We start from the raw sequence: 21,326 nt of genomic DNA, 5'->3' as shown, positions 1-21,326 counted from the left end.
GTGAATCCCCCCCCCCCCTTTCCTTTTTCATCTGTACCCCCTTCACACCGTTGACACTGAGCCTAGCCTCAGCCACCTGTGTATGAATATGTGTGTGAATGGGTGAATATGGCATGTAGTGTAAAGGCTCTTTGAGTGGACAGCTGGCTAGAAAGTACATTAAAAATGATCATCATTATTTCAAAAAATAGACTAGCACCAGGGGTCGGTTCTGTTAATCCTTAGGTATTATTATCCCTATAGTGTCAAAATGGAATGACATTAATGTTTTTTCTTGGGGCATCCCCACTTTAGTTGGAAATGACATCTCAACGGTTTTTCTGCACTGTTGGTTCTAAAATTCAACATGTTTGAACATCAGATGGTGAGGACTAGCGGCCATCTTGGATTTGACCTCTCACAGTCCCCAGAGGTCAATTCTGAGTTCCCTCCACATCTGAATATAAACATTATGGAATGGCCTAACTATGTCAGGTCTTAGACTGTGTTGTATGTCACTTCCTGTTTTATTTTGGTATCTGGTTTTCCCCCACTTCCTAGTCTGTGTTGTATGTCACTTCCTGTTTTATTTTGGTATCTGGTTTTCCTCCACTTCCTAGTCTGTGTTGTATGTCACTTCCTGTTTTATTTTGGTGTCTGTTTTTTTTGTTTTATTTTCCTCCTTTAAACTTTATTCGTAACCAAAAACTGGCTTTTACATTCATGAATAGGATTATCTAGTAAAATTACAGACTAAACATCATTTCATAAAATAAATAACAACAAAAACACACAAGTATCAAAAGAATATTTTTTTTTAAAAGGAGAAAATAAATATAGTCAGAGATCTAGTCAGGAAATAAGATAGGAATCAAACTATTTATGTGCAAGGCTTATTTAGTTCTAATATATTTCAGTGCTTTTTTGAAATTCTTATTTATAAAGACAAGAAATATTGGTCTGATTTTCATAAATCGACATCTGTGAATAAATTGTTTGGCCAAAATAAATATAGTGTTATACATATTTTCCCTTTTTGTTCTCCATTAAAACACCAAATTTAATGAGCTCATAATTCAGTTTTGAGTCCTTTTCAGATATCCAGTTTTGAAATGATCCCCAAGAAGATCTTGTATATTTACAAATAAAAAACAGATGTTCTAGAATTTCAATTTCGGACTCACAAACTTCTCTCGATATTAAATCTTTGTCTTAGAAACTCATTACAGGGGTAAATATCATTTATCATTTCAAAATGAGTTTCTTTGGCTTTAGGTGAAATTAGGAGAGAGAGATACCATTTTGGTGTCTGGTTTTCCCCTACTTCCTGTTCATGTTTCATTTGAGGTTTCTTGACTCCCTGTGTGTGTGTGATTGTTCATAGTCTTCACCTGTGTTTTGTTGTCTCCCCCTCCCTATTTATACCTGTCTTCCCCAGTGTGTCTTTGTCAGATTGTCTGCCTCTTTCTGAATGCAACTTTCTAGCGTTCTCTCTGTGTCTGTTTCCTTGTGTTTGACCAGTTAGTCCTTTGTTCCCCTTTTTTGCCTCGCGATTTTGTACCGTAGCCTGATTCTCTGCTCTATGTTTTTTTTTACTTTAGACTGTTTATTGGATTTCCCTGTCGCCTCGTGTTTTTGTACTGTTGCCTGTTCTGACTGCCTTTTGTGTACTGACCCTGTTTTGGAATAAACCTACTCACTCACACTCGTTCGTGTTTGGACTGCTCTGTGGGTCCAAGTTTGTCTGTCTGGTTCCTGACAAACTATATTAGAAATTTCATGGTTTTCTCAAAAAGTGCTAACTATTTACTCTCATTTTCTCTTTATCCTTTTCATTCATGTTAAGAGTAGCCAGGCACTTCAAAATTCATGCATAAAAATCTCTATGTGGTGCATGAGAATTCATCAGAATGCAGGAAATGAAGTGCTGACACTCAAAATCTCCTGGGTGAGGACCCTTTAGACCCCTCTCTTGATTTGTGTCCCTCTGGCATGGGACCACAAGGTCTCCCTTATTTTTCCACCCTGAAAGTGGCAGCCCTAACTGCAGGTGATGACGTGGTTTGTCAATGTATGAAGAAACTGAGATGTAACAGGATGATCTATCAAGTATTAACTGGTCACACATAGACACAGTGACAGGAAATCATGCTACCCCCTGAGCTCATCACTACATCAGTGATAACACCAACCATCATGGAGCCTGGATGATGGATGGACAAGGACATATGGAGGACAAAAGAGACACTGGAAATGCAAATTCCACCCACTACTCAGGCACAAAAGATGACACTCAGTGACCTCAAGGTGGTACTGCTACAGTCTACATTTTGGCAATTATCTCAAAAACATCCTGGCTTAAAACCAAAATTCTTTCACCATATTAATCTCTCAATTCATCTGCACCTTTGCTCTAACAGGCTTTTAAAATGTCAAATTTTGCAGCTTTTTCTCTATTCTCTCAAGATCATACTTTGAAAACTATACCCAGACTGTCTGGCCAATTGTCCCAAAACTTTGGCAGGATCATCTACAGACATTGCTGATCTAAAATTATCAAAGAAATGTCCATATATTGATCTGCTTTAAGTTATGTATTTTTAAACATTTGTCTTTAAAGTTCAATTTTACGTAAATACTCATTAATCAAAAATGGTGCAGGAAATTGTAACCAGACTTAGTGCACGTTTGTATTTTTTTAATTTGAGCTTCCCTGAGCAGTCTTGGGATATTGTGCCACTAGAGGGCGCCACCAATGCAAAAAGTTTATGTTTCATGATTAACCACATGGATGCACCATCTACAGTCATGATGCAATCGAGGCAAAAAATTTGGTAGTGACTGCACAACATGGGCGTGACTTATTACAATAAATCTAAATTTGTAGACATTTCACTTTCCAAACTTCAGAAAGACATAATAAATCACCACAATCTCCTACAGCTGAAGTCATTTTGCCTCACAGCAGCCTATGGTCAATTCAGAGGTCTGTTACTCTTTATTTTCATGAATATGCTAAATCAGTTGACATCTATATCTTCACTAGTATTTTTTTTTCAAATGCTACTAAAACACCCTCCATTCTTTGGACACTAGATATCACATGTTTCAAATGGCATTGCTATTAGTGTAACAGTAAGGCCACAGTAATAATCCATATTTTGTCATTTGTACTGTATGCACAACATTTTCTGTTTTTATCAATTTTTTAACCAAATGTCACCAAAATATTTGACAATACGCCTGAAGTCAGCAGAATTGTGTTATTTTATTTTCAGAATTGTACCTCTAATATTTTGACTGTGGTAAGTGTTTTAAGCACACACAAAAAAGAACCCCAGATTTGCACGTGACATCATTACCTCAGTCGTCAGAAGGTGTGGGAAAGCCATTCCTTCTTTGTGGTGTGGTGAGTAAATCTCCTGCTTTATGGATACAGAGGGCTAATATTCAAATCCAGGCTAGCAAGTACAACACTGTCTGAACAACTTTCACTAAAGAATGAAACAGTGCACCAGAAATCAGGTTCCTTGGTGATTTTTTCAGGATTATATTCCCAACAGAGAGATATATTTTAAGTTTTGTGGCCTCCCTCTCTGCGCTCTCCCCCTGAGTCTGCTTCCTGGCCTCTGAGCTGGATTGGAGAGGTTGTCAGGAAACCACCTGCATCTGGGTACATCTCCTGTTTCTGCCCCCTGTGTCCATGTGATCTCCTTACTGTAGGTGGAGCTGTTATATTTTTGTGTGCGTGCGTGCGTGTATGCGTGTGTGTGTGTGTGTGTGTGTGTGTGTGTGTGTGTGTGTGCGAGAGCGCGTGCGTCCGTCTCAGCAGTAGGCAGACAGACTCAGCAGATTGATGAAGAGCAGCACTGAGGAGGAAAAGACCTGTAGAGAGACAAAGAAACATGTCAGCATCCCAGTGCAGCCCCATCAGTCAGTTTGTCTGTCTGTAGGCGGGTTTCCATTAACCCTCAAATTGCACAAATTAAAATCTGAAAATAAAATATGCTTAATGGAAACATTTAAATTAAAAAAACAACAACCTCCATTTATGGGAAAAAAAAGTTTTTACGCTCGTGTGAGGTGGTTTTTCAGGTGGTTGGAAAACACCATATATATCCCAAAACTGCAATGGAAACACTTTTTTTGTCTTTTCTAGGTCACATGATGCTATGGCTATGTGCTTGTCATTAGGAACTGGCTCCCTCATGATGCAGCATATCATATCATATCATATCATGTCATAATTGTGTTTTATCCACAATTTAAAAATATCTCTCAATCTGTAATAAAAATGTGCCTAATCAGTCATAGTACTCACTCCAGCTGCAGAGTTTCCACTGCTGTCCAGTGTCAGAGTGCGGCTGCTGAGTTGCACCCAGAATGTGGTGTAGTCCTGGACCACAGAGGCACTGCCAGATCAGAGACATGAAGACGAATGAATGTGTCAACAAAATTATCAAGTCAAGTCAAGTCAAGTCAATTTTATTTCGAAAACCCATTTTCACAAAACACGGTTTGCCTCAGAGGGCTTTACAGCGTACGATATCCCTCTGCCCTCAGACCCTCACATCACCCAACTCCCGAAAAGGAACCCCTGTAACGGGGGAAAAAAGAAAGAAAGAAAATTCAGGAAGAGCGGCAGAGGATGATGAGGGATCCCTCTTCCAGGATGGACAGACGTGCAATAGATGTCGTAAATAACAAATGAAATACAATCATGGCAAAAAAAGGAAAGAGAAAGAGAGAGGGGGAGAGGGGGAGAGATGCACAGCAATAATGGAAACGCCCCGGCATTGCCGTGTAGGTTGACACGGAAGCTAGCATCGCCCTGGTTCCACTTAAAAAAGCCTATAGGACTTTTTCATTAGATTTTAAGTCATACAGAAAAAAGCTTGGTGGCAAAAAAATGTTTAAGAAACTTACACATATTGTTCAGCAAGATAATCTTCAAAAATTAACACCACTTTTAGGATTTTTTAAGCCTAAATAAAATTGCCAGAAGTAAAAAGTCAATATTGGGCTACAATCTGCCCGGCAAATGCATGACTCCAACGTTGCCACCACATCAAGGCTGTAAAGTTGTGTTCGGTGTGAAGACGTTCTGTAGTCTCATTTAGCCACTTGTTAGCAACCACCTTTTTAAGACACTTAAAAATCCATGAGGTATTTACTAGGGCTGCCCCATACAAGTCAGAGATTCAACACATCAGTGCACATTCTGTGCAGTGTACTTCTGAGGACATTTTGGTCCCTAGATTTTGCTGCAAAGTGAGTGCTCTTGACTTTCATACTACTCTTTGGTACAAGCAGCGGCAGACATGCTGGCAGCAGCTCAGAGGAGGAGAGAGGAGAGACCATCTGCTACAGAATGGTGAATATGCAGCTCACAGCAACTAAAACAGATAAGTCTCTGGCTTTTGTTGATATTAAGTGTCAGCAAAAAGATATTGCTGCACATTTATGACCTATCAGTAGCACTGTGTGCTAGTTTATGATATTACATGAATGCTGCTGTCACCCTGAACGACATGGAGCCCCAGTCAAACTTTCTAACTTTGTATGAAAAACAAAACGAACTGTCCAATACAATTGGCATAATTCTGAATTGGGTACAGCCTTACTTACATATTTTATGTTGTAGAGCAAAAGATGAAATTCTCTTCAGCTTGTGTTAACCACAGACAGGTTGGTTGCAATCTGCAAACTAAACACTAGATGCCACTACATGCTACAACCCCACCAGCCAGAAGGCAGGTGTGAGTGCAACCTTCTCTACCTGAAGTAGATATCTCCATAGTCACTGTTGCTAGGCGCCTCCCAGGTCAACTCTACTTTCTTCCTCTTAACTCCTGAAGCCTGACTGACAGTCGAGTTCTGCACAAGAACATGAACACACACACACACACACACACACACACACACACCCACACACCCACACACACACACACACACACACACAGGTAAAAATACAAAACCATTTACTTTGACTCACTATTTTCCAAGTTACTCAGGGAAAAGTGAGATACATGAGAAGAAATATTTTTCGTAGCTGATCAGAGACGGAGGCAAAAAATACTAGTGGCTACTGCTGAATAATTTGACCATTAAAAAGCCAAATGTGGGGTGCCTGGTGGCTCAGTGGATAGAGAGGGTGCCACATGTACAGAGGCTGTGTCCTCCCTGAAGTGGGAATGAGGTTTTAGGTCCAACTGTGTAACATAGGGTTCAACCAAAGACTGCATAAAAATAATGAACGTAGCAACTGGTGCAAATACAGCTGTGTCACAATTTGCAATAAGATGTGACAAGTTACAACATGAGGTAAAGGATGAAAGTGTACAGGACCTCATATTTAGGATCTAGCCAATATGTCCGACCACTGAGTTTTAGCATCCTCACATGTGCCTCAATAAACTCAAGTGATGCTCTGGTTCAACATGTAGCCAAACATTAGCACTAACTGAAACAGAACTCTAAGCCATTAGAGGTTTTGCTCTGCTTTTTACAGTCTGTTAGCATGCTGCCAGGTTTAGTCAGAAACAGTTGGCATAAAACATTCACACGTACCTCCATGTTGTTGCAGCTGAGTGCAGAGAATAGGGTGGTATTGATGTTAGTGAACTTTCCTACAGGCCACTGCACAGCTGTAAACAGAAAACACACAACTGAAGGCTTTATACATACAAAAAAATTAAGTATAATGCACTTTTTAAATTAAAACTTTATATTTTACTTATTTTCTACTTTTTTACAGTTCTCTATGCTTTACTGCACAACGACTGTAGCAAAACATATGTCCCGGGTGGGGATCGATAAAGTATTTTGGATTCTGACTTGATTAAGCACAGCTACTGTGGCACAAAAACATTCCAAAAATAGTTAAGGCAATAAATAAATCAAGCTTCTCACAATGTGTCTTCACCTGTATTTCCCGACAAAGAAAAACATTAACATAAAAAACATTAACATTAAAAACTGTTTTTACTTGCTGTAACTGTAAATAGATGACACTGTTTTCAGGTGACGTACATGTTGGTAAAAGTATGAGGCACCAACAGAGAAAACTAAAAAAAAGCTGTGGCGGTTTCAATTAATGGATGGATAGTGCTTTACACTACATGCCACATTAACACACTGGTGGCAAAGGCTACCATACAACGTGCCACCTGCTACTTAGTTTTTATACATTTACACACACATTGATGGAGCAGCCATTAGGAGTAAATTGGGGTTCAGTATTTTAGAATACTTTTTAGAAAACTTTGACATGCAGAGTGGAGTAGATGGGAATCGAACTATCCAATCAAAGGGTGACGCCTTCTACAACCTGAACCACAGTCGCCAAAATACTAACATCACAGTACTTGTAGATCTCTAAACCCTGCAGCCTAAAAAGCATTTTGACCATAGACCACCACTGTAAAAGAGACATCTGTTGTCAGCACACCTTGAACTGCCAGGGGACTTTCTATGATACACTGAGCTCCTTTTTCCTTCTCTTGCTCCCTCCATCTGGAAATGCTCATGTGTGTTTACTGCATTACGCTAATTCTGTTGCCTTTCCGGAGCATTTGTGCTTCCTTGTTTACTAGTTTTCCCGGATCCTGGCTGCAATCTTGGCTGCGCCTGATCATGGTGATAGCTGTGCTGGTGCTGTGACCCTGCCTTTGATTGTCCTTGTGCTATGGCTGCACTGATACTTTACTCCTGGCTCGCTCTGGCTTGGTTTTGCCACTACTGTAGTCCTGTCTGAAGCTACGCCTGTGTTCGTGCTTGACGCAACCGTCTACTGCCATTATTATAAGCCACGCCTCCACTATCAATATACACATGGACTCTGATCAACTCTGATCAGAGTCCGATCTCTGATCTTTCCTTTTTGTCATAATTATAATTCCATTGTTATTTACGACATCTATTGCACATCTGTCCGTCCTGGAAGAGGGATCCCTCATCATCCTCTGCCGCTCTTCCTGAATCCCCCCCGCCCCCCCGTAACACTGTATCTTTTTTGGGAGTTTTTCCTTAGGTGATGTGAGGGTCTAAAGGCAGAGGGATGTCGTATGCTGTAAAGCCCTCAGGCAAACGGTGATTTGTGATAATGGGCTCTATAAATAAAATTGAATTGACTTGAACTGAAGGCACCATCTTAGTAAAGGTATACTTATACATCTATGGGAGTGAGTCCTATTGTCTCTACAGTAGCTAAGAGTGGACAAACCAAAGTCTGATTGGCACACTGAAGAAGATTCAGTTCTGCACCCTCACCACTAGATGTCACTAAACCCCACACACTGGACCTTTAAGGTGCTGTGTTCCACTAAAGAGGGTCCAGACATGAGAGTGTTCTTACCTTGTCCCTGTCCGCTCCTGGCCTGTAACATAAAACCCTGGAACTCTGTGGAGCTGTTCTGCATCACCTCCAGCGTCACTGCGAGGAGACAGTCAGAGAGGCAGATATGTTCATATTACACAGACTGACTGCAGCAGGAATGGACCAGAGGCACAGAGAGGTAACATGGGTGAAAGAGGAGGAGCAGGGAGAGTAAGAGGGCATTTAAGAAAAAAAAAAAAATCATTAAAATGTTTGTTCAACGTGTCCAATAAAGCTCCTTGGTAACAGAAATGTGTGAGATCAGAGTAAGTTCCTCTAAACACGACCTTTGACCTCTGACCTGTTGCACAATACCACCCCTGGGATGGGAGGTCAGGGAGGATTAGAGGGGAGTACAAAGTATAACTGGAGGAGGCAAAAGGGGTGAGAGGAGGGGGGGATAATACAGAGAGGAAGAAAGGGAGAGAGGAAAATTGGAAGGGGGGAAGGGGAGAGAAAATATGTCAAAAAAATAAATAAATGAGCATATATGTGTGTGTGTGTGTGTGTGTGCGTGTGTAGGATGAAGTTATCTGGTGAGTTTGATATTTTACTGTCTAAAACTATGTTTTACCAAATGGTTAAATTGTCCTTTTATGTTAAATTTGGTGATGCTAAGACAATAAATTTTGATTTAAAAGGATGAATATTCACAGTTGTTTTAACATCATATATTTAATGTTATTCCACTGTAAATCTGGGGAAAGAAATCATAGTCAAATCAAAGGAGTGTAATGGTAAATATCTAGAATACATACTGTATGTTGAAAAATAAACTAGCACAGGTGGTATGGTCGAAAAATGATGGTATACTAACATATGTCAGTATTAAAACATTACATGAGTTGTTATTTTGATTTTTTTCTTTCTGTTTAACCACCAATAGCTGTCTCACTGGTGATTTATTCCTCAGAGACAAAGAAAACACTACTGCGAGCAGCAAAGTCTTCCTCATGGCAGAGCTTATTTGGTGGAAAGGGGTGAGGTCTTCACCTCACCCTCACTATGACTAGAGGAAAACATGCACAGAATGTAACAAACTTGAAATGTTAAATATAAAATGCTGGCTTCACATAAAGCAGTGCTCCGGTGCACTGCTGTAACATGGACTGTAGCTGCTAAGCGGTGCAGCTGCACTCATGTACCTGTGATGACATCAGCAGGCCTGTAGGCAGCGCTGGACGCAGACAGCATGAAGGGTGGGCTGCTGGTGGTGGGGCTGAAGGGCGGGTGCACAGGCGTCAGGCTGCCACAGGAGAATGCCACAGAGCCGTTAGGGAAACACGCACACTCCTCCACACAGCACACACACACCACTGCTAAAAATGGCATCAGGGTTTTGAGAGGCATCTGAAACAGACAGAAAACAAAGTTTATTTAACTTCATAGACGCAGTGGGTTTTCTTGCTTGAATCAAATGACAGCAAGAAACCACATGGGATGAGCATAAAGTGGGCATGTCTGTAAAGGGGAGACTCATGGGCACCCATAGAACCCATTGTCATTAAGACATCCTGAGGTCAGTGGTCAAGGGACCCATGTGCCATGCCTTTGCCTTATAGCCTAACTTTGAAACGTTATTTAACCCCTTCTGAAACCACTGAGGAATCCTATCACTGGATTCCTCAGTGGTTCAGAAAGGGCGGAGTGGAGCAATGAAGAACGTTGATGATGAACACTCTGGCCGTTGCTGTACTGGATTTACTTCACATTACCTTCACTTGTTCTTTTCGTCAGATTATCACCAAAATGTTGATACACCTATAGTAGCCATTTACAAACATCATTAACCCTTTGAAACCTGATCAAACCTGGTTTGATTTCTTTTATAAACGTGAGACGAATGCGATGAGCAACTTAACAAGAAATCATCCCCCCAAAATAGTAAGAAATAAGTAAAACACTATCAAAAAATGTATTGAAAATAAGAAACATAAAGAAAGAAAATTTAAAAAAAATTACAGCAAGGAAGTGCAAAAAAAAAAAAAAAAAAATCCCCTGTAACATAAATATGTGATTTGGTTGATTTTTTAGTTATAAAAACAGTTTTCTAGACATTTTTCCTGTTTTGGATATCTAATATTCTCCCAACATCTAATTTTCAATTAATTTTCTTGTTAACTTTTATTTTTTTCCCCATTTTTCAGACATTCCTTGGCAAGTTGGTCATTGCCTTTTTTCCTTTTTTTTTTCTTTAGGTCCTCTGCAGACATTTGAACATGAGCTGGTCTGTTAGTCCAAGTGGAAGTACTCACCTTGTCTCTGGAGCTGCTGGTCTCTTCCTGCACACACGGCCACAAACACACACACACTCAGGTTGGTCAGGGGTCCTTTCTAGCTAATAAAGTGACAGCTGAATAATATCTGACTCAGGTCAGAATGACTAAATGAAATTAAATGAGCTGGAGGTCCTCTTACGGGCTGGGTGTGGGACTCACAGTGCCTCGTCAAGACCTGTTCAGATGAGTAACTGGTGTTTATCCATGTGTGTGATGTGGTTTCACCAAGGAGTCATCCAGTGGGATAGCGTTTCCTGTAACCATGACAATGTTAATTGTGCATGTTGAGGGGGAGAGAGTTGTAAACAACACAGTGGTCAATTATGACACTCTCACATGGTAACCACAGCGGAGGAAACAGATCATGTTTCAGATGATAGCTTAATTAGTAACCACAGTTCCTCTGCTTCATTCATATGGCTCAGAACCTTACATCTCCTCTGTTTGCTTCCTGTACAAGCCCAGCTTCAGTTACCAGTCTTTAGCTGGCAACCACTGAAACTCGAGTGCTTCACTGAAACTGTGATCAGCTGCTTGGTTTCTGCTCCTCTCCCAGCAGCAGCACGAACACACTGGATCAGACAGGGGAGAGTTTTCACTGGCAGCCATTTTGGTTCAGGACTACAGTCCTGCTTTTGATCTCAGGTCTGCAGTGATGTGCTTTGATTTAACCGAGGGAATGTAATGGCTCATGGGTCAGAGCTTGGTCTCACTCCTACTGGAGTCAATATGGCGATCACATCATGCTATAACACGCTATGAGGTGGTATTTCAGTTGTTTTGAAAAAGTATTATTTGGCAAAACTGCAATGGAAACCCTTTTTTGTCTTTTCTAGGTCACATGATGCTATGGCTATGTTCTTGTTGGTAGGAATTGGCTCCTGTGTGATGCAGCAGGAGCTACAAGAGCTGATATTGCATCACATAACTCTTCAGAAGTTGGGGACGTCATCAGAAAGTTTTAAATGCACAATTCCTCTGTGAAATTGTGGGCTATCGCCTCCCAAAAATCCCTCATACGTGGACGCTCCCAAGTATAGGGGGCTTGTCTTTCCAACATGGCTCTATAACACGTCTACGTGGCCTTGGATTGGAAATAATGACGGTTATTTATTGCTCCTAGGAATGTTATCACCAGAAGAGAAGTTGCAGAACATCAGTCAGTGGAAACACAGTCATCTCATTATTGTGTTTTATCCACATTATTAAAATATCGCTTAAGTTTTGTACTAAATTGTAAGGAAACTTGCCTACTGGCTCATGACCTTTCTTTGTTTTCCTTGGATTTAACTCCTTGTTGAACTGTCATATTTGAGGCATCTACAGGAACATAACCATTATATACATCTGCACATGCTATTTTTTGCAGTACTTGCACTGACTTTTTCTTTCATCAAATATGTATCATTTTTGTATCATGTCTTTTTTTCACTTCAAAGTGTGTTTGCAGGTGTAGGTGTGATTTTTTTGGTCCAAAGGGAGGTGTGTAAGGAAGTGCTGCAAAAGAAGCTGTGTCATGGATCAGCTGGTGACTGGAGGAAAAACAAGTGCTTTCGGTACTGTTTTGAAAAAGGTGACAGTAACTCTGTTCCATAGAGAGCCTCAAGGGATGATGATTCTCTGTAGGCCAACATGCAAGTCAGTGTCACCATGGTTCCCCTGTTAAAAAGCCTATGGGATTTTTCATTGGATTTTGAATTATTGCAGAAAATAAGCTCTGTGCATTTAAACATTTATGATACTTACATGTTCTGTTCAGCATGATAATCCTTACAAATAAACACCACTTTCAGGATTTTTTAAAGCCTTAATGCAATTGCCAGAAGTAAAAAAACAACATTAGGCTATAAAGGAACTACGGTAGCATTAATGTTGCCATCACAACAAAGATGTAAACTGTATTTGGCATGATGAGGTTCTGTAGTCTCTATCAGCCACTTGTTAGCAAGCACCTTTTTTAAAGACACATAAAGCTTCAGAGTTTACAGTGGAATATTTACTGACACATTTTATGTTGTAGAGCAGAACATGAAAGTCTTTTCAGCTTGTGTTAACCACTTATGTCAGGCTTCTAACCAAAAACACATTTAACAAACACACTCACTTTGAGATGAGGGAACTAGAGGTGCTGAAATGCTGACTCATTTCTGGATTTTAGGACTCATTCCTGGGGCACTCTCTGTGTTGTGTCTGTAGGATATTGTGTTAAAACATGTTTTGAAGTGTCAGAAAAAAAGCAGTTACAAATCAGCCCCAGTGGTTCAACCTGAGAAAACTGTGTAGCAGGATGAAGCAGAAGGTTAGGGGGGCTCAGTCGCAGCTTGTTCCTGGTTCAGTTGGTCCCCAATTGTTGCCATGGTTACAACAAAGCTGCTTCAGGGCTTTCATGTGCTTTGGATGCAGCCTCTTTAGCAGAACATTGAAGCTGAAGAAGTGAGCAACTGGTGAGATTGCAGACATCAAACATCACTGTTTAAATGGGATGCAGTTTCTTGCAGTGATGGACACAGGGAGGAATGAAGAGTCTTTAAAAGGATTTTATCTCTTATGCCCGGGACACACAGAATGCGTGAGCAGTGTGTGATGGCAAACTCCCTGAAGTTTTGCAGCTTGCGCACTTGTGGTGTTGACATTGGCAGCGTTGTTGCTGCTGCTCCCCTGCAGAGCTGCCTGTTGTTATAATGTCTGTATTTCCACAATTAAAAAGCACATTCACAAAGCAGAGCAAGCTTCTGCATTGTCAACAACGCGTTCCTACAAATTTTTTACAGTAAAATGCTTTGTGTCAACAACTGCAGGGATTCTCTCGACGGAAATATTGTCAGAGGACTTTTATTTTGAAACAGAAACAGAAATCTTTGAGTAACACAGATATATTTTTATTTCCTCATGTCTGTGACAGATAAAGACATTGACGATCTCAGGTGGTATAGAGTCAATATACTTATCAAAACACCATGGTCACAGTCTATTTTTCCTGAAAACTATGTGCGTCACGTGGAAAAAACAACAAAAAAAAAAACAGTGAGCCTCCATTTCTCTAGATATGCTGCAGCTGAGCAGCAGCTGAGATGCAGCTGAGCAGCGCTGCTCACGCAGGCAGTGTGGCTGCTCTGACCTGTCAACATGGACAAAAAAAAAAAAAAAACACAGGTTCCCTGCTGCTCACGCAGGCGATGTGGCCCAGGCATTAAACTGTTGAGGGTGACAGAGCAAAGTATTGGTATAAAGATAAAGACGCAAACAGTGGTTTCTCCCTCTGATTTGCAGTGAAGGAAACAGATGAAATAAAACCCCAATGAGTCCTAAAGCTTCACATTGTCCGGGGAGGACGTACTCAGTGAGTAGATGTGGTTGCACGCTGGGTAAACATTCAGGGCCTCTGTCAGATGTCAGATGGGGCAGGCTAAAGCCTTGCACGCCGTGTCATTAACTTCCACATACTGAGCAGGAACTGTTGTTTGTCTGCAGACCTATTTTAATGGGGACTCTTTAAGGGAGCGCTAGCGGTAATTGTGATTGGTAATCTTTAGCAGTGATGATACAGATTTACTTGCAAAGGCAATTGTGGGTGTGAGGAAACCAGGTATAACGTTGACATGTGACCACAGGTTGACCTTTGACATCAGTGACAGGAGGTTAAATGACTGTGGTAAGGCCTTACATTGCTAGCAGCAGGCTTTCGTGTAGCACCAATGTGAATGTAATGTGACCTTTGGTACCAGTGGTTAGTGTTTGGAGGTGAGAGGTTACAGTGAAGACTTCAGGGTCTTGGTGCTTTACAGGACTGGCAGCAGGCCTTCCTGTAGTACCAGTGGGAGCATAGTTTCACCTTTAGGACCAGGGCACAGTTGGCTGTTGCTTTGTCCTGGCAGGAGTCTTCTACCACGACTGATGCTGCTGACACACAGGAGACACAAAGTCTAAAGTATGCTTTGAAAGGAGAAAAGTTCTGCTGAATAAAAACACTCTCACAGTGCTGCATCAGGGAGTTCAGTTCTCCTCCGCTGATGGAGCAAAGAGCTTGCTGACAGGTTGCATCACCTGCAGTGAGTTTGTTTTTGTACCTGGTGCTTGTGTCGGACAGCTTTGGATTTCACAGCTCTGTCTGGCTTCAGGTTTGAGGGCAGAGTCGCAGCTGTGGCCCCTGGTTACCAGCTCCTCCCCCTGGTAACACTTCACCTCTCGAACCTGAACGCCACTCCCGCAGGTCTTACTGCACTGAGGGGGTGGGATAGGACAGGACTTTACATTTTTCTCAACATATAACTAATGATCAGATCTACACATTTTTCAATGCAAAATTCTATAATTCTGTAGAATCAAAAGTACAGACTTTTTCAGACCATATTTGACATCTGAGTACAAACAGCCAGTCCTCAGAAAACATGCTTGTATCCACTTTGGCTGTTCAGTCCACACGCCTTTGAAGACAGTTGAATGACATTGTAGTATCAAGCATCTCCGCCCAGTGCTACCTATGTTTGTATTTTTTTTCATTAAGTAAATGATTTTATATTATTTTTTTTACTGGTTTTAACAGATGGCATCACATCACCCCAATCCTGGCTCCTCTCCACTGGCCCGTTGTTTGTTTCAGAATTGATTTTAAGATTTTACTGATCATTTTAAAATGATCACCCCGAGCTACAGAACACAAATGTTGAGTCCTTATGAACCAGTTTGCAGTCTTAATCCTGGGCTCGGCTCCTTCTGGCCGTTCGAGAGTTGAGGTTTAAAACTAAAGGTGACTGTGTTTTTGCCATCAGGACCCCTTGGCTTAGGAGGGACCTGTCTGAGGAGATAAGGCTGCAGAATCAGTGACTTCTTATAAATCACTTCACTTCTAAATACCCATGTTTATTGACTTGCTTTTATGTGATGTCAACTTTTTCTTTTATTTCTTTTCATTTATTTTACCTTTTTTAATCTATTTTTATTTGTTTAATTTTCTTTTATTTGTGGTTTTATAGCTTTTATTGCTTCTGTTGCTGTTTTTGGTCTTCTTTTGTATGATTTTATATCGACATTATGTGTCATTCATCTTGCATTATTTGTCCTCTGGTTTTATTTTTTACCTTACCCTAGTATCATCTCGCTGTTCAATTGGACTGTTTGGTTTTCTGTTGTATCAGTGTCCGTATCCCATTTCTACTTTGCTTTGTTTGTCAAAACACAGTAAACTGTTTTTAAAAGTTCTTCTTCTTATTATTATCATTATTATTATCCCGCTATTTTTTTTTTCTTGTTTATAAATAAGTACCGAAAATAAGACCAAAAACTTCAGTTTACATTCATGTCAGTGAAAACTTGTCAATTTACTACAAAGTAGATTTTTTGTTTTAATTATCACAGCCTGTGATATGTCAATGATTTGGAATAACATTGATAGAGACAGAGCACCTGGAAATAGCATGTATTTTTTTCCATATGCCAAATATGATAAAATGTATGTCATCAGGTAGAAAATAGTTCAAATGACAAATACTAAGGCAAAAACCCAGAATAAATGTGAACTGTTTGCACTTAGCAGTATGAATGTGAGAATTCTGTTTCCACAGTGTATTTTAGACTTATTGAAGGAGTTGAGAAAATTCCAAGATTAAACAAAAAGGTAGACATGTGGATGGAGGGGCAGACAGATAGGCAGACAGACAGAGAGTTACCTGAGACCAGGATGTGGTGAACCATTTGGAGCAGGGTCTCTGGAAGCAGGAGGAGCTGGTCTCTGGTTTGTTGCTTCGGTCACAGCTGCTGTCTGGAAACTCTTTGAACACACCACCTTCCAGCCCTGCACAGACCACCTGACGCTGCCGCACGCCGCGCCCACAAGTAGCGTTACACTGACACATACAAACACAACAAACACACACACAGGACATCTTAAATCCACACATCCCCAAAATACCTCTCTACCACAGAGCTCTAATAGTGTCCCATACCTATATGCACTGGTTCTGTAAATGGTTACCTGCTGCCATTCCTGTTCCACCCAGTGGGGGGCGCAATCCCTGTCTCCACAGGGATAGATGGCCAGTGGGCGCAGGGATTGGTCGCACTGCTCCTCTGACATCACTAACCCCCCTGATGATCGACATGTTACTGCGCGTGCCATCCTTCCCTCTCCACACAAACCGGAGCACTGGAACACACACACAGAAACACACAGAATTTTTATTCTGTCAGCTGAATACTGAATGACAAGTGTTACAATGCCTGTACTGATGTGTGTGTGTTTGCGTGTGTGTGTGTGTGTGTTGTCACACTTACAGGTCCCCAGTCAGAAACTGTCCATCTTCTGTCACAGGGCGGGCCCTCACATTCCTGGCTCTCTATTGGCTGAGAAGACTTGTTACATAGTCTCATTTCCATGGAGCAACGCACCTCCCGAGAGCGGACACCCCGAGAGCCACAGCGTGCCGAGCACTAACACACACAAAAACACATAGTGACACACACATACATTATGTACACGAACATGTTCAAAGATCAGTACTGAAAAATTGTACATTTTTAGAACTGAATCATTTTAATTAAAGATTTATTTTTTTGTTTCCATTTCAAAGTCAAAGTCAAAGTCAGCTTTATTGTCAAATCTGCAGTATGTACAAGACAAACAGAGGATTGAAATTACGTTACTCTCAACTCTCTGTGACAGAGAGTAGACATAAATATATATATATATATTTAAAAAGAGATAAATAAAACTGTACAATTCAAACAATGACACATTAAAAATAGACAAGGCAAAGTTATAGTAGTGCAAATGTATATGGTAGTGCAAGAAGAAAGAAAGAAATTAGCTTATCGGCTGGTGGTGATTAAAGTGTCTCTGTGTTGTTTGAATTAGTGTTACAACAATCTGAGGAAATATTCAGCAGCTGCTTCTTATTAACCCTTAAGGCCCACTATCATACACACACACTCATATCGCTCTGAACACAAAAATGTTTAAAATCTAGCTTTAAAAAATATCATACATAAATATTTATCCTCTACTTTCGCTGAGTTAATTCTTTAATCAACATCAGTCCCAATCATAAATGCCTGGTATTTTCATGATGCCACTATCTTTTTAGATGAAACGTACACACACACACACACACACACACACACACACACACACACAAAGAATTATTTCCAATATACTTCATGCTAAGTAGATTTTTTTGATGATGACTGCCTGCAATATATCAGTGATTAGCAGCAACATTGATTGAGACAGTGCACCTAGTGGAAATAGCATGTATTTTCTCCATATGCCAAGTATGCTATACTGTGCTATGCTGTATACTATACTATTCTAATACAATGCATGTTTTTATGCTTCCATGGCTGTGTGATTAAAAATGTCAGTTTAAATGGGTTTCAATGGAGCATTTTGAATTTTCTGAATGTAACAATTTAGTTTCCACAGTGTATTTTAGACTTATATTTAGGAGCTGAGCTGGAAATTCACAGATGAAACCAAAGTACACAATTTTGCCAAAGTTTACAACATATGCATGAACACAGCCAAAATGATCAAATGAATGAATGAATGAAAAGTGCATAAAATGCACCAAACGGTCCCTAAGGGTTAAATGCACCAACTCAGCAAAAGCATTATTTACAGGCATGTTTATGATGCTAATATATGAAGAATACGTGAGTCAGAGATAACTAACCAACAAGCAGAACACAGTTTCTTTAGTGTTTCTTATATTACGATTTTACTTATTTTTTCTTTTCAGTGTCTGTGTTTTTTCATGTCGCTCTGTTTCAAAGTCACACTGGTTGAAGTTTGTGTTCCAGCCTCACATACAGCCACCGTGAGGTGGTGTGTAGCAGCTATGGAGAGCCAGCAGTGCTGCTCCTGAACACCAACAGACAGTGGCTGAGGTGAGGATGCCTCCTAGCTTTGATTTCAGTTCAGTGTAGTTTCAAATCTACTGAAATGATTTCAGCAATAAATAAGTTTGTTTGTTACTTTTTTTGCTGCTTTGACCACAATAATTTTAGATATCAAACCATCAAACAAAATACTAAAATAAATACTAAAAATAATAATATATATTATCATAGTGGCGCACATAATAGTCTGTCTATTTTTTGCCTTTATTTATCAGCTTTGTTCTTAAATCAATCTATTTGTTTGTCACATTAAAATATATCATACACAATTCCAGTGATCTTAAATGTAATGGCTATTTCTGTGTAAGTACAGTAACAGCATTACAAATAAATCAAAAAAGTCATAAAGTCAAATTCCTTGTATTTGTACACACAGGGGAGATATAACAGATATAGACACAGATATAACCAGTGTTATACACATCTGAGGGTGCTAAAAAACAGTTGCGACAATTCATCCCACATCATGTGACATGTTGCCCTGTGATAAGGTGACTTGTCAGAAATGCACATTAAGTATGCCACTATGTCAAAGTGAAAAGTAAAAATCTTAAGATCATACATTTGTGCACAAGAATTTATTTTTAAATTTCATATGGAGGACATGTGCATGTGGCTAATAAAGATGATTGTGAAACCAGAATTTCACCAGTGTTAGCCAGACCACTGCACAGCAGAGACACTGCAAAGTGGCATGCTGTTTTACCTCTGACCACTCAGACACCTCCCACTGGGGCCCGCAGCTCTGGCCAAGGCACACCTTCCTATTGGCTGGTTTGTGAAAGTCATGTGACAGACACAGTGAATCGTAGACAGAGGAGTCCAGACCGGGTGACAGCATCTTCCAGCAGCGCACTGTACGGTACTGAATGCCCTCACCACAGGTCCGAGAGCACTCACTCCATCCACTGGTCTCCCATCTGAGGACAGAGGGGCAGAATGATTCAGCTGGTGAGGTTTCACATTTAATACAATATCAGGGACATTTTCTTTTTCTTTTCTTCTGCTTTGTTTTGGATTTCTACCCTAGAATGAATTCTTTGAGGACATTACAGAGCCATAATGTGGAGAAAGCCTGTGACATTTGGTTTACAGTATGTTGTTTAATGTTGCATTTTAAATCCTAAATCTTACTATCCTGGGGTCAGATCCATGGTGGGCATGGAGTTGAAAATATTCAGTGTGCATTCTTGCACTCCACAGTGTCTGCCACTTGCAATCTCCAGTGACAAAAATGTTGACATTCTACGCAAAAATACTAATAAATACTAATTTTGCAAGAAAAAGAGATGATGACACAAAAAAGATATATTTTACAACAAACAAACAAACCCAAACTTTGATTTGCACTTTGATTCATGCTGTTTTTTCAAGACTACAGTATTTAACAGTTTAACAAAAACAGGTCTGTTAAAGATCTTATGACTGTAGTAGATTTAAAGATACACACAAACTGTATCTTTAATTTAGAAGTTAACTGAAATGTATTTGCTTTTCTGATCTCTCACACAAAACAAGGGTCAGCCAGCTGGTAAGCCAGTCATTCAGTCAGCCAGTTATTCATTCAGCCAGTCATTCAGCCAGCCAGTTATTCATTCAGACAGTCATTGAGCCAGAAAACCAGCCAGCCAGTCTGTCAGTCAGGGCGGTACCTTGGAGGACATTCCTTCCCAGTGCAGAACTCATGTGTGGGCTCAGGTCTGGCCAGAGAGTCACAGTAAGTGTCATCCACCTCGCTCCCATCATAGCGGACACACAGGGCGTAGCTTGTGGTGATACCTGTCAATACACACAAATTTAACAGAAAGAACAGAGTGCAGACGAAGGCTGGGTATCGTTTAAAAAACGATGATACCAGTGCCCTTAAAGTAATACCAATACCAATAGAGTACTTCATTTGAAATAATCCTTCCACATTTTCTTCATGTACTTTTTATCAGATGCTACAAGTATGTAATATAGCCATACTCTAAAATATTCTGATGGCATCTCAGCAAGCTGAAGTGCAAACTCTGACAAATACACCATGCCCAACTTCACCCCTCCACAGACTGTACAGGTTGTAGCTGCTGCAGTGCTAGGCTGACCACAAGTCATGTTAAATCAAAGAACTCTTTCAATGATTGGCTGCAAGAAAAAAACATATAATATATAACATAAAAACATTTCCTCAATCTGGGTACAAAAAGGATAAAATGCAGGTATAGTTTAACTGGAGAACTTTCAGTGTGAGGTGTTTGTGTGATTGCCTGCAGTTTAGTATACCTTGCACACTGAGTTAGAACATTGTTTCAACTGTGGATTTCTGCCGCAGGTGTCCTGATATGCAATATGACACCTATCGGCCAATCACACATTAACAATTTCTAAAGCCATGACAGAACAATTATCATAGGATGTATTATCTGAAAGAAATGAATAAATGTGGGTGTTATCAAACTGGTGTACATGCATGTTGTGAATGTGTTTACCTGTTGTACAGGTTGAACTGCAAGGAGCATAAGCAGAAACCTTCCAGCGATACATGTCTGCCAGACTAATGTCTGGCTCCAGACCCACATCAAAGTCATTACTACACAGAGACAGAGACAGAGACAGGCAGGCACATTTATGAAACCCGATATGTTGCTGTTCATTTCACAAAACCCCAGTAATGTAACAATTATTATGCTGCCTGGGGAAAACTTAACTTAATGAAGTTATATTAAAAATGTGGGAAACAACTAGGCCTGCACGCACGCTTTGAGAAAAGATCACAGGACTGATGATTTATAACATGAAATATATCTTCACAAGTC

The 21,326-nt window shown here is 40.3% G+C and overlaps 1 protein-coding gene and 1 long non-coding RNA gene across 4 annotated transcripts in view; both read right to left on the bottom strand.

Moving 5' to 3' along the window:
* Window positions 1-3,393: 3,393 nt before the first annotated feature.
* Window positions 3,394-5,827, bottom strand: LOC121951004. The gene is made up of 3 exons (XR_006106373.1): window positions 5,759-5,827; window positions 4,301-4,391; window positions 3,394-3,864 (listed from the first exon to the last, which is right to left on the bottom strand). It is a non-coding gene; the product is annotated as an uncharacterized LOC121951004 (long non-coding RNA).
* A 7,909-nt stretch (window positions 5,828-13,736) lies between these two features.
* Window positions 13,737-21,326, bottom strand: part of si:ch211-267e7.3 (ADAMTS-like protein 2) — a 39,602-nt gene continuing 32,012 nt past the window's right edge. For 2 of the 3 annotated variants that reach the window (XM_042497944.1, XM_042497946.1), the window contains 8 exons: window positions 21,000-21,100; window positions 20,181-20,307; window positions 19,235-19,448; window positions 16,906-17,061; window positions 16,607-16,777; window positions 16,302-16,478; window positions 14,703-14,856; window positions 13,737-14,535 (listed from right to left, as the gene is read on the bottom strand). In XM_042497944.1, coding sequence (XP_042353878.1) covers window positions 14,399-14,535; window positions 14,703-14,856; window positions 16,302-16,478; window positions 16,607-16,777; window positions 16,906-17,061; window positions 19,235-19,448; window positions 20,181-20,307; window positions 21,000-21,100 — 1,237 coding nt within the window. In that variant the 3' untranslated portion in view covers window positions 13,737-14,398. The remainder of the gene's footprint in view (window positions 14,536-14,702; window positions 14,857-16,301; window positions 16,479-16,606; window positions 16,778-16,905; window positions 17,062-19,234; window positions 19,449-20,180; window positions 20,308-20,999; window positions 21,101-21,326) is intronic. The other variant, XM_042497945.1, reaches the window with a different exon arrangement.

The sequence above is a fragment of the Plectropomus leopardus genome, chromosome 12, assembly GCF_008729295.1.
Source record: "Plectropomus leopardus isolate mb chromosome 12, YSFRI_Pleo_2.0, whole genome shotgun sequence".
Taxonomy (NCBI): Eukaryota; Metazoa; Chordata; class Actinopteri; order Perciformes; family Serranidae; genus Plectropomus; species Plectropomus leopardus.
The sequence above is the reverse complement of the archived record's forward strand: the minus strand, read 5'-3'. Positions and strand labels throughout refer to the sequence as shown.